General features: G+C 39.7%; 1 protein-coding gene across 5 annotated transcripts in view; it reads left to right on the top strand.

The window, feature by feature from the left end:
* Nucleotides 1–9,995, top strand: part of DIP2C (DIP2 acetate--CoA ligase C (putative)) — a 313,844-nt gene extending 303,849 nt beyond the window's left edge. For all 5 annotated transcript variants that reach the window (XM_014872250.2, XM_014872252.2, XM_088159264.1 and 2 more), the window contains 3 exons: nt 139–313; nt 2,093–2,216; nt 6,843–9,995. In XM_014872250.2, coding sequence (XP_014727736.2) covers nt 139–313; nt 2,093–2,216; nt 6,843–7,095 — 552 coding nt within the window. In that variant the 3' untranslated portion in view covers nt 7,096–9,995. The remainder of the gene's footprint in view (nt 1–138; nt 314–2,092; nt 2,217–6,842) is intronic.
* Nucleotides 9,996–12,985: the final 2,990 nt, after the last annotated feature.

The following is a 12,985-nucleotide window of genomic DNA, read 5'->3' as shown; positions in this document are numbered from 1 at the left end:
GTCAGTTATGGGATCAGAAACAGTGTTAAAAGACATTTTTAGTATTATCTAGCTATGACTAAAAATATTTGCATCAAGAAAATGCTTCCTTCTCGGAATCTACTTTAATTAATACCAGTATAATTGCTTTTAACTTAGATATGGGTTCACAGCACTCACAACGCCAGTGGGTATTTTACCATCTATGGAGATGAATCTTTGCAATCAGATCATTTTAACTCAAGACTCAGCTTTGGAGACACACAGACTATTTGGGCAAGAACTGGTTACCTGGGGTTCCTGAGAAGAACAGAACTCACAGATGCAAATGGAGGTAAGAGGTTTCTCATCATCTAGGTCTGTGCAAATAATTTGAATTATTTGAAGGGTGACACTGCCTCTCTGGCCCTGCGGTACCTAACATATTTCATCTGTGAAACCTGTAAAACTGAAAAAAAACCCTTTAGTTAAAATAATCACAAAATAAATCAGAGGGCAAGATTTCCCTGCTGAAATAGTTGTTTTCTGTTTGCTGTACCTCAGGTACTATAAAACCTATCCACCAGTGACCTTTTGGCACTGTTAATATACTCAGTGCTTCATCTTGAAAAATATGAAATACAGTTGAAACTGCCATCATTAGCTCTGGCAGTTGTGTCCCCAGGAATGCATTCGTGCAGGTAGAAAAAGCCTGGTGGGAGTCTGAGCCCTGTCTCTCCTGTGACCACCACCTCTGTTACAAACCTAATCACAGGAGCTGCCCACTCCTCAAGTTTTCCTGTTTTTAACCCCAGAGGGCTGGTTACTGAAATGTAACACAAGCAGAGACCTGCAAGAGAAGCTATAGGGTGTTTGGGTTTCTGTCAGGAAGGTACAGGATTCCTTTACTTGTTTTAATGAGGTTCCTTGTCTCTTGTACACATGTAAGTGAACCAGTGCTGCTAGGCACACAAAGTCTATGCTTGGGAAAATGTTTTTTTCCATCATTTTTGAGGAGCACAGTGCCACAAGTGGCTGTGGCTGAGCTGGCCAGGGAAGGCTTTTGGCCAAGTCAGGTTTCCAGCAACACTGTGAACACCTCCAGGAGTGATCCCAGGGCCATTAGAACAGCTGCTATTCAGCCAAGGAAAGAATTCATCAAATCTGAAAACATTTTAATAATCCCTGTGGATTAGGCCAGCTGCCGTGTCCTTATATTGGCACCTAATTGCACAAGCTTTTTGCATTTCATAATGATAGCCTGACCCTGAGAAAACTCAGGATTCTCTGAGGATAGTGCAACTTAAGCAGTCAAATAGCTTAGGTATTCTCCTAGCTAAGAGTTGCTCCATTCTCCTACTTTTAGCTCCCAGTGCAGAAAGTTCTCAGCCCTTTATTAGGTAGACCTCATATTGTCATTACAATACCACCATACAAACATCCAAATTAATGCAAAAGAGTCAGTTATCTGCTTTAAACTCTATTAGCAAATATTTTTTATGACTAGCATGTAATAGTTTATTTTCAACCTACTATCTTTTAAAAAGGGTAATTTAAGCCTCATTTATTTCTTCAGTAGGCAAAAAATATGTGCTATAAAAGTGTTATGCTTAAATTACCTGAATAAGCAATTTGCTATCTAGCTATAGCATATTTTTGGTTTATTGATAAACACCTTTGTAATAGATCAAAAGCATCTGTAGTGACCATCTCAAAGCAGATGGAAGAATATCAGCCACACTGTTAATATCAAATCTATTCTTCCTCTTTGAAAAAATAGAGAAACAAGGAACCTTTTGTCTAATCAGAGTACCTTAAAAAAAAGAACGCGTCTGCATCCACCTGGGAGATAAACAGGAATTATGCCACTGTGTTTGGATAAAGATTTCTGCCTTTGTCTTTTCCAAATGGGATTAGTTTTCTTTTGCCTTCCTTTCTTCTGTTTTTTTGCTCTGCATGGCACTTCAGTAATGGAAAATGCTCATTAGTTCAGAAATCACTTCGGGGTTTCAGAAATTCGAGGATAACCTATGTTGTACTTATTTTACTTAATTCTTATTGTGAACATTTCTATAATTTAATGTACTGGAGAATAGAATGTTTCTTTTTTTTTTTTCTAATCCCTTACCACCAGAACGCCATGATGCACTTTATGTGGTGGGTGCATTAGATGAAGCCATGGAATTGCGAGGGATGAGGTACCATCCAATCGATATTGAAACCTCTGTAATTAGAGCACACAAGAGCATCACAGAATGGTAAGGATTATATAACACCAGGGCCCTCATAAAAAGCTGAAATACCTATAATGTCTGGGTTTTTTCCTTGGATATTGCAATTGATCCAGAAAATGGCCTGTCGGGATGGTCACAGGATTTATAATCCAGCTGCAAATGTGTCTTTAGGATGAAACTTTTCACAAACTGATTTAATCAAAAAGGACATTTCTCTGATAAGTTCATTCAGTATGTTTCTGTGGGTTTTTTTTAAAGGAGTAAGCAAGCAAACATTTCAAATAAATGAACACACTAATAGATTTTATTAGTGAACACACTGTTATTTTTGAATTGGTTATTAATAAATGAAGCAGTGATCAAATCAAGGTCACAATGGAAATTGAAGCAGTAAATCAATGAGTTAATAATGATGTTGTCTTAATCAATGTATCACCCTCAGATGTACACAGCAGGAAATAATTTCTTGAGGCCGACATGAGCACAAATTGCTTTTCATTATTTTTGCATCAGAAGACTCAGTCAGGTAGTTGTTTTGTTTTGATTCAACCTCAGCTCAGCTATTCACCTTTCAACCAAATTGAATCTGTCGCAGTAGCCAGAGCAATTTAGTGCATTTTTCTTTTCAATTCTGGATGCAGAGGTGTGGCCTGGAGCAGGAAGCTTAATAATGAATGAAGCATAGCAGCTGAACTGGTTTCTTTAGTAAAAGACTTTCCTTTTTTCTTAAAGGTAAAGTAAATTCAATTAGTTGCCTGGCTGACTGTAACTGAGGTTTTGCCTTTTGAACATCATCACTGCTGGTATGGTCTTGTGCCAGACAGGCATTACACAGGGATATATAGGCCACTATGAATACTTTAATATCATGAAATTCCCCTTGAAAATGTGTCAGATAAGTACCAGCAGTGGATGGAAAGTTTTCAGATCAAGCTGTTTAAGGACTGTTCTATTGTAAGATGGTCAGGGATTCGTAAATTGCTGTGTTCAGCAATATCTGTTCATCAGAGATTTGTGTCCCCTCAAATTATGAGCTCACAGGCAGTGAGTAAAGTAGCCATATCATACTGCAGAAATGGGTTTCAGCACCAAAAAATGCTTAAATTATGTTCCTGCTTTCAAGATTGCTGAGAGCACTTTGAGGATCCTTTTTTTGTTCCACAGCTGTGGAAATCCTGAGTGAGAAAGTGGCAACTGGAAAAGGGTTGGGGGTGAATGACCAGAGGAAAATGCCACTGAATTTCTGCAAGAAGTACATTCAGATAATTCTCAGTGCCTTGACTCTTCCCAATAGTTGAGTGATAGGGTAGAAGGCACAGGAGTGAGAATTCAGAAAACACTCTGTGCTGTTGCTACCCTTTGCCCAAAGGCCAATATTTAAGGCCAGTATTTCAGGGTTGTTTTTCCCTCAAAAAGAGAGATTGCTGATGAATTAGATGTGTCTTGGATGTGATCCCTGCAGAAAAGGACACACAGTTATTCAGAGTGACAACGTCTGGTTTGCTCACAGTTCCCAGCCTTTTCCTTACCAATGCTCTGCCAAATAACCATCATGGAGTTTTCATCCACAATCCTTGTCCTGACTGTCCTTGACTTGTCTCATGTAACTTCTGTTTCAGCTTCTCTTAGAAACCCTCCTTTTGTCTTTGTGAAACGCTGCTTGACAAAATAAGACAGCTAACTTTTGGGGTTTTTTTAAAATTTATAATTTATATATCCCTTTCTGTGGGACATGGGCATGAGCTTCTTTTTTTTGTTTTGGTTACAATGCCCCATTAAGGATTTAACTGCATCAATTCCTGGTGCACACAGAAGGTGCTGGGTATGTGCAGTTGATAGATTGTAAAAACAGCCTCTGAGAAATGCAGCTCATTTTGTAACACTGGACACCATCGAGGGACTCGGGGGTTGTTGACTGACATGTGATCCTGCTGGGCAGCTTCTGTCATTGAGGATCAGATCTGAAAGGTCATTTAAAATTATTCTTGCCACTTAAGAAATTTTAGCACAAAATCAACAATCTCTGACTCTGGACCTCCTGTGTCTCAATACCTAACAAGTGAAAGAGTGGCACAGTTTGGTTTTATTGTGATCTAAACCCACACTGTGCATTTTGAAAGTGTTTCTAATACGACAAAATGCAGTATGTGTTTTAATGTACGTGTTTTAATTAAAGCACATGCTTGACTCATTCAAATGTCAGTCCCAAAAGAGGAACAGAACAGAGCTTCCTGGAATTTGCTTAGAAGTGGTTTATACACAAAGCTAGGTATACACAAATACACAAGATATTTGGAGAAGAAAACAATTAGGAGCTTCTTTCCCTGGAGGTATTTTGACAACTTCCTTGTTTTTCCTGTAGCATTTGGTGACATGGAGGCAGCAGGAGGGGCCATTCCCAGCTCAGTGCATTGACTGTTTTGCATTTATTGGGTGTGACTTGATTATTGTGACTCAATTATTTCTTAAGGAAAGGTCAGCCTTCCTGGTCTCTAGCTTTTTGGTTTGAGTTTTTTTATTCATCAGGGCTAGAAAGTTGATGTATGCACGACAGACACACTGGCTGATGTATCTTCATCTCAACCAGTGAGAACATAAAGAGCAATATTTCCTCTTACTTCCAGTGATCACTAGTGAGTTAGGACCATGACATATGAAATGAGTTTTAAATTAAATTGAAGCCTCTTGGGAGTGTCACTGATTTTAGGACTTAATAGAAGCTTCATTAAAGTTTTGGGAATCAGTTTTCTAAATTCGGACAAACTAATTTATTCTAAGCCATGTTTTAGGGACCTGCTCCTGAAACTTGCTATTAATTGCTTTCCCAAGTAACAATCTAACAGTAGTTTCCACTGTTTAAAACAGTTAGTTTTAAATGCTAACTTACATTTCAATGAAACATCCCCAGGTTTTTTTGGTTAAAATACATATAATACTAATTTAGATGCTTGTACAGTAATCGATAAAAATTGCAGGATCTCTCTGGAGATGGTCACCTGTGCAGATTGATACTTCATTTTGTTAATATTCCGCATCAATCAAAACTTACTAGAATGTCTGTGAAAACATAATTACAAATGAAAATTCATTTCACAGCAGTACTAAGTCAAAAGGGGCCTTCTCATCCTTGCTTTGGCTGCTCATTACTTTTCCAGATCAATAAGCACATAAGGATTCAATCAAAGAGTAGTCTGGCAGGATCTGATTTTTTTTTTTTTTTAAGAGTTAAGTACTTTTCTCCTAAAATCCATACTGTCAAGCATCAACATAGACCACATTTTCATAGCTAATTTTTGGGCAAAGTAAGATATGTTTCCAGAGTACATGGATTTTCAGAGCTATCTTCCGAGGCTAAAATAGTGCACTTCTGTCTCAATCAAGCATTGACCTTAGGGTAAGAAGATCTTTATGAAGATGGCTTATGTACATAATATATTCTGACTTTCAGATGCTTATGCTCAAGACAATTTTGGAAAGTTATCCCCTGATTTTATGAGGTAAAGGCAAGAAGAGTACAGGGCTTGATGTATGGCTTACTTACATATGTAGAATATTATTATTTATTCTGTGGAATAAGCTGGAGGAAGAAGTGTCAAACACCTGCAAGGAACAATGAGATTGCTCTTTGTGGCTCAGCTGTGCTGACCTCCCATGAGATGCAATAGTCTTTGGAGACTCTGGAGATGTGAGGAGGAGGATGGAGGGAAGCTGTAAAACTACTCTGGATGGAAGTAGACACTAGACTTTGACGCCCTCCCAGCCTCCAAATTTGGAGAGATAAATGCATTATCCTTAACCAGAAACGGTCCAAAATTCACCTGCTTTGGCTCAAGGTCTCAATCAAAACTTTGGGGTCTTACAAAGTTCTTTTAGCAAAGAGGAGATACTGAGGATAATGGTGTTCCCTTAATCGGGAATGTTCAAACTCCTGTCTCCATAAACCCAACAGAAATAAAACAACTGAAATAAAACAGATGGAGACACAGCCTTACTTCTGTGGAAGCTAATTAATTGGTCCAGAAGAATTGCAGCTTTTTTTGTGCTGAGCTCTGACCTGCCTGGACAGCAGCCAGCCCGTCCCCAACGGCGCGTAGCCGTGTTTGCCGAGCAGGCACAGGGAGGATGCCCCTCTCTGCACTGTTAGCCTGCACTGTGCCATGTGCCCTCCAGGGCTCCACTCCCTTCACTAGCAGGGGTTATCCCACAGACCTTTCAGCTCAGACTATGCCCCTGCTGTTCTTCTTGGTGCCTCCTCTCTTAACCTCCTTGGTTTTCTGGGCTGCTCTTCAAAAAGCCCTGGAGAAGACACCTCCACACACACACATCACTCCATGGGCACAGCAGAGCTGTTCCACCTCCCTGGCTTCAGAGGGAACCCCATGCTGTCTTACTGCCTGCTTCCATGACAGGCAAGTTTCTGTAAAGTTCAGCCTAATGCTTAAAATTTCAGCAGTATTAAAGAGAGAGCTCATGGGGCTGTTCTGCCCTTGCCTGCAGCATGTTCTCTCTTGCTGATTGCACTTTGTTCTGAGCACATAGAAGGAGCCCAAGGAGCTCCAACAAAAGGTAGCCAAGGTGCAAGAAAAGGGATAAAAAATGAAATGGGTGAAAAAAACCCCATGGCTAATATTATTTTTTCTTCTGTTACAGTGCGGTGTTTACCTGGACAAATTTATTGGTCGTTGTAGTTGAGCTGGATGGATCTGAGCAAGAAGCTTTGGACCTTGTTCCTTTGGTCACCAACGTGGTCCTGGAGGAACACTATCTGATTGTAGGGGTGGTGGTGGTTGTGGACATTGGTGTAATTCCTATCAACTCCCGTGGAGAGAAACAACGTATGCACCTACGAGATGGATTTTTGGCAGACCAGCTAGATCCCATCTATGTGGCCTACAACATGTAGTCTTGTACCTTAAAGCTTCCATGGACTTTACTATAGATGTATAAAATTTTTTTGTGTCCACTAAAAAAGTGTGCAGATAAGATGCTGACACTCATCAGAATGGAACTGTTTCTATTACAACTTTTCAAAGCAGTCACGATTGGCAGGAAATATAATGTGAAATGTTTTCTTTTACCACTAAATTTTAGAAAAGAAGGACTATGGGGTAAGGCCCTTCAGTGTGTTGGAAAAGCCCATTTTAAACCTTTTTTTTTTTTTTTTTTGCTTATTGGACAATACTGCTTTTTGAGTAAATGTGGCTTTGTATTTTACATTAAGTAAGCTGAAGTAGATTTTTTTTTATTCTGCCCTCCAAATGGATTCTTTTAAAACAATTTGCATACTAATACAAATAGTTGTTTCCTTCATTTGTTTTAATATGTCATAAAAAGCTGATGAATACAGATCCATTACTAACTTAAGCCATTTTAGATCCCACATCTTAGGAAAATATGTAGTGGTACGAGGAGAAACCCAAAGTAGCACCTTTCAATTAGAAATCTTGCAGCTTTCTGTCAGAGATGCTGAAAGCCCAAAGGCCAAAGAGCCTTTGATGTTAGCGTTAGAATGGAAGAAATTTATAAATAAGGTGTATTTCGGCAACGAGCTTGCAAATATCTTTGTACTAAACTAAAAAGATAAAATAAGTTAACTACTTCTTCTGTAATTATGTACAAAACGTTTAATTTATTTTGATCTCTTTAGAAGTATAAAAGAGAAGAAACATTCAAGAATATTAAAATCTTGAAATGTTTGCTAATATAAAAACAAAGTGTTGTATTATCTTGAGTGGATAGTATCACATCAAATATATATATATGAAATATAAATTCACTAATGACAAAAGATTTTAAAGTTTAAAATGCAGTACTTGTCACTTGCATGGTGTCTCCCACTGTAGATAATCAAATGTTACTCACAAATTTTTTGGAAAAAGAAAAAAGCAATCCTGGATTGCTAAGTATCCCTGTCAAAAAGAATCCTCTAGATACCAGCAAGTGGAATTATTGCTGCCTTTAAGGCAGTGAATGAATTTAAGACTAAAAATGCACTACAATAATTTTCTTTTCTTTGCCATGGAGGCAACAATAAATATTCGTGCTGGCATGTGCATACACTTGTTAGACTTAGAAAAGGCAGGTTGAGGAATAGCACTGTTGTCTAGCTGCAGAACTTTGTTGCACAATTTTTTTCATTGTTTTAGTTGGTGTTTTTACTGCTATAAGGAAAAGTTTTGGGGTTTTTTGCACAGAGTTATCAATTTGCCTCTCAGCTAGGACACGTAGCTCGGTGGCCAACGCTTCCAGTTTACATTTACAGGAAACGATTGTTTCGATGGTCTTTAATTTATTCCTTAAGGGAGAGGAGCGTACAGTCACTACCACCCTTTGGCATGGATCGTGCATCTGCTAACTAGTCCCTAAATGCATTAAAACATCCGAGGAACCCATCTGCCTGGTTAAGGAACGGAGGAGTCCCGTGGTCTCCAGCTGAGGCCATCATGGGAGAAGAGTAGGAAAACATGCATCACAGCTGCCTTCATTTTACTACCTTTGGAGAAAAGAGGGGTTTGATTCCCCAGTTCTGTTGTCTTCCCTGCCCTCCACGCCCCCTTTTTTAAAACCTTCCCCTTCCTTCATGTGGTTGTAACTGAATTGACCTGTTTGTGATCAAGAGTGGGATTTACCAGCTGCAGTCCAAGAATGCTTTTCTTATTTGTCCCAAATGACGTTCATGTGCTGGCTCTCATTACCGGATATGCATGACTAAGATTGTTGCAGGGCAAATGTTATCATGTTTATATCACGTATAAGGGAGTCTCGATGCTGGGTGTTCAAAATCTTTTTAAGAGGTAGGGACGTTTTAGTCTGCATGTACAGTACGGAGCATCTCGCCACGTCAGACGCGTTTTCTTTCAGGCCATCTTTTCCGCCCTCACTGTCCTGTGAATAGCCCTATTCATGCTCTGCAGACCAATCCCATACTTTGTCAAATTCATTTTCTGCTCCCTAAAAAGAATAAAATCTGTTCTTAATGGCAAGTTGTTGTAAGGTTTCAGACAAGATGTTGATTGATTACAAACATAATTGCAGTGTGTGAACTAACTTGTGAAGTCCTGCTATCGCTGATCTCAGTACTGCAAAACAAATCTCGCTGTCGTTCAAAGCATCACTTTAACCTTCACGAAGTCAACTTTGCATTTGTAGAGAATAAAAGAACTGCAATGCAGTTGTGAAACGCAGTTAATAACAGCTCTCTTCTGCAACCTGTCATCTGTGGTTGTTAAATCCTGAGTTAAGAGAAATGATAAACTGAGTTTCTGGTTTTGTTGTGCAAGCAAAAGGAAGGAAACATTTAAGCACCATCAGACTGAGCAATAAAGAAGGATTGTTCTGTATTAGAAACTGTACTGTAGATAAACCATTCATGAGAATGTATAAAATGTTTGTCTTGTGACCTTGTGCTTTTGGAGTCAGACAAAACCATGTAATCAACTCGATGCACATGCACAAAAAGAGAGGGTACACAATGAACATTTAAACACAAAACTAATCAAACAGGAGCAGATTCCTCATGGTGCTTGTTTATTATATATATTTAATCCTGCTTGACACTTTACCCAAGGGAAGACTGTCCCTTTTATCAGTTGAATGTTAGCAGCGTTATTTCATAGAGTGTGGTGACTGGTTAGAGAAATTCATGTAACTCAGCCAATCACAGATTCAAACAAAAATTTTTATGTGCAAAGGACAGCAACCTTCTTGTATGTTAAACCACCAGTACGCTTTGTACATCTGTGATAACGCCTGTTTTATATTCAAATGAACAAATAAAAGCTTTTATTTTTGTTGCTCTGAAAATATCAGTTTCTTAATTAGTCATCTAAAATGGAGCTTCCGAGAGCTGCGGATGCTCACTGGAGGAACATGGAGAGCTATACTGTAATTTTATTTTGTTTACCTCTCTTGTTGCATAATTTATTAGTACAAATCATTATACTTTTAACAATGTTTAAATACTGGTGTGGGCATTTATTGCTGAAAGACTTTCATATGGCAACAAATGTTTTTTGTGAAATGTTTTTTTAATTCTTTTTAATATATTCAAATATACTGTTCACATTTTTGCTGAAAGTGTAAAGATTATTGTAAGCTTGGTAACATTTTGTGAGAAGCAATAACAAGCATTAGTACTGTAAAACTCCTCAAATTTGTCACTTATCACTTTTGTTGCAAAGTCTTGCTGCTGACACGCTGCTAATCAGTCACCTAAGGAAGTTAATGATCCAGGTTTTACAGCTCTGATGGAGCTTTCTGCCAGTGGAAGTTTGTGGGTTACAGTTTGGTCACTCACACGTGTGGGGCTGGAGCCTCCCATCTGTTCAGTAGCCTTGGGCAGCCAGATGATTGCCCTTGGAAATGTGATCTGCCCATTTCCATTGGCTTTTTCCAAGAAGACCTTGATTTCAGAGCTGGCTCCCAGCTGCTGAGTAGCAGCATTCCCAGAGAAGAGGTTTGGCCCCAGCTCTCATTTTCTAAATATGATTTTGAAGGGTTAAATTCTCAGTCCTCGTGTCATTGGAGTCCTGTCTCGGCAATTTAAGTTATAAAATCCCATCTCTGATGGTTCAGATGTCAAATTGCTTATCACAGGAGGTAGGTGCAGTTTTGTGGACCCACAATTACCCTGAGCAGAGAGAGAGATCCAAAAATTGTGGGAGAAGGAGAAAGCAAGTTAGAGATGGCAGAAGGAATAGGATGGCAGAACAGCAAGTAGCACCTGATTCAATTTTACAAATAGTGTCATTAAGGCAAAAAGGGGATTGATTTTTATGTTAATAGGGTTAGAGTTTTTAAAAGGTTAAAATATTTCAACTCCACTTTTTAAAAATAATTTTGATGAAAGGTGGCTGTAACGCTGCAAAGCTGGTGGGAAATCTCAGCAAAAAAATGTAGAGTTAGAAGAATCATGCATGATAAGAACAGCATAATTTCTTCATTATCACATTGATACTAAGAATGTAAGAATTGGAAAAAAGTCTGATAAAAGACCACACAGCTTTCCTTTTCTGGTTTTCAACACAAAGATTTGCTTTACGCACTGTTATTATCAAGGAAGAGAGGGAGGGTCGTGCACAGAGATCAAAACAAATTCTCCCCAGGAGCCTTGTGAGCAAAGCTGGGTTTGGGGGAGTTTTGAGCTCTCCACAGAGCCCTCTGCACCCCTGGAGAGGCAAATCCAGCTGTGGCTCTTCCTGGGCGCCCTCTGGTTTGATGGGGCTGGGCTGGGCTCTGGCTGGATGGGCACTGGGGGTGAAGTGCAGCCTACAAGAGTCATCCCAAGGACCATGGACCCCTCTGCCCCAGGGTAAGAGCCAACCCTGATTTTGAATTTTTTTTTTTTTTTTAGGTTTTGCTGTAAAACTGAAATTTGAAGAGGAAAAAGAAAAAAAGTAACCAGATTCTACATTGTGAAAGTAGAAATTAATAATTTTTGGGAGGATAAAAGATAATATATTGTTAATTTGTTTCTTAAACATAAATGTATGTTATTTTTTTTTACATCTAGAATGCTCCATTTGGCAGCCCACCTTCCCAAAAGCTCTCACTCACTTCACCATGATTTAAAGTTCTCCTTTTCATGGTTTTTCTGTTCTGTCTTGAGGGGTATCACCTTAAAACTGGTACCCTCTCAAGCTTTGCTGCACCTGGCTGAGATCAGCATCTCTGAAGCAGCAGCTGCCCCTTTCTTGCACAGCAGACCAGGGTGAGGCCACTCTGCACCTTCTGGCATCATCCTGGGAAGTGCATGGCATTTCAGATTCACTCAGGTTCACTAGGCAGGTCATGCTGCATCATGCCAGTCAAAGTGCTCTTCACTTCTTTCTGGTCTGCACAAACAAGATTTCTCCAAAGGCACTGTTGTATTCTCTATGATCCACATGGGAAAAATAAGTCTTTTTCCCAAGGATCCCACAACATATCTAATAATAATTTTTTTTTTAATTATTGCAAAATATTCTATGGCAATGACCAGATAATGGTGGATCCTAAAGGCATAAAGCTGATCTTGTTTTAATTTTGTGCTTTGGTAAATTGATGCTTGTAGGCATGTGGAGAGTGGCTGGAGGAGGGGACAAAGCTGATGGAATCTCCACAGGGAGTGGCTTCCAAGTGTGACTGGCAGCAGAGGGGAAAGGTTTGGAGATGCCAGAGAGGCACCAAGATAAGAGCTGTACTGAGCTGTCAGGATAAATACACCAGTGGAGGAAGCCATAAATGAAGGGCAATTTTAAGAAGAGCATTTGGTGCAGAAGGGGAGGCCAGGAATAAGAAGGTTGTGCACATGGAAGTAAAGATCAAGCAGCTGAGACTGTCTAACCCTGTGGCATCAGGCACCCAATTTTAGGGGCCTGCATTTTAATTTTGTCACCTAGGGGAGTGCATTTCAATCAGGAAGCTGCAGATGCTGGGACACACCTCACTGCTCTTAGCCCCGGGTTCTGACTGGAGGCTTGGATGAGCTACCCCAGCTGAACTCAGCCAAGGGCTCTGCAGTAAGACTTGAGAGAGGAAGTGAATGGAGGTAGGACAAACATGAGCAAGGCATGGACAGAGTTTATCCCAACCCCAATGGTTTGGGAAACTGAAAAACAACCAGATCTGTATCAGGTAAGTGGCAGGACTGAAAAACAGAAACCCTGGGAGAAGACAAGAGTAGGAAAAGCAGCCTCAGGCAAGAAAAAATAACATTTCCATGAAGCCAGGTCGGGAGGTGAGTATGGCCCAGGCAGTATTCACAGAGCAGCAGGAGATGAGAACTGGAGCCAACAATTACCCAAAGGAAATCA

This window comes from Sturnus vulgaris, chromosome 1 (genome assembly GCF_052056855.1).
Source record: "Sturnus vulgaris isolate bStuVul1 chromosome 1, bStuVul1.hap1, whole genome shotgun sequence".
Classification (NCBI taxonomy): domain Eukaryota; kingdom Metazoa; phylum Chordata; class Aves; order Passeriformes; family Sturnidae; genus Sturnus; species Sturnus vulgaris.
This window is presented reverse-complemented; position numbering and strand designations above follow the sequence as displayed.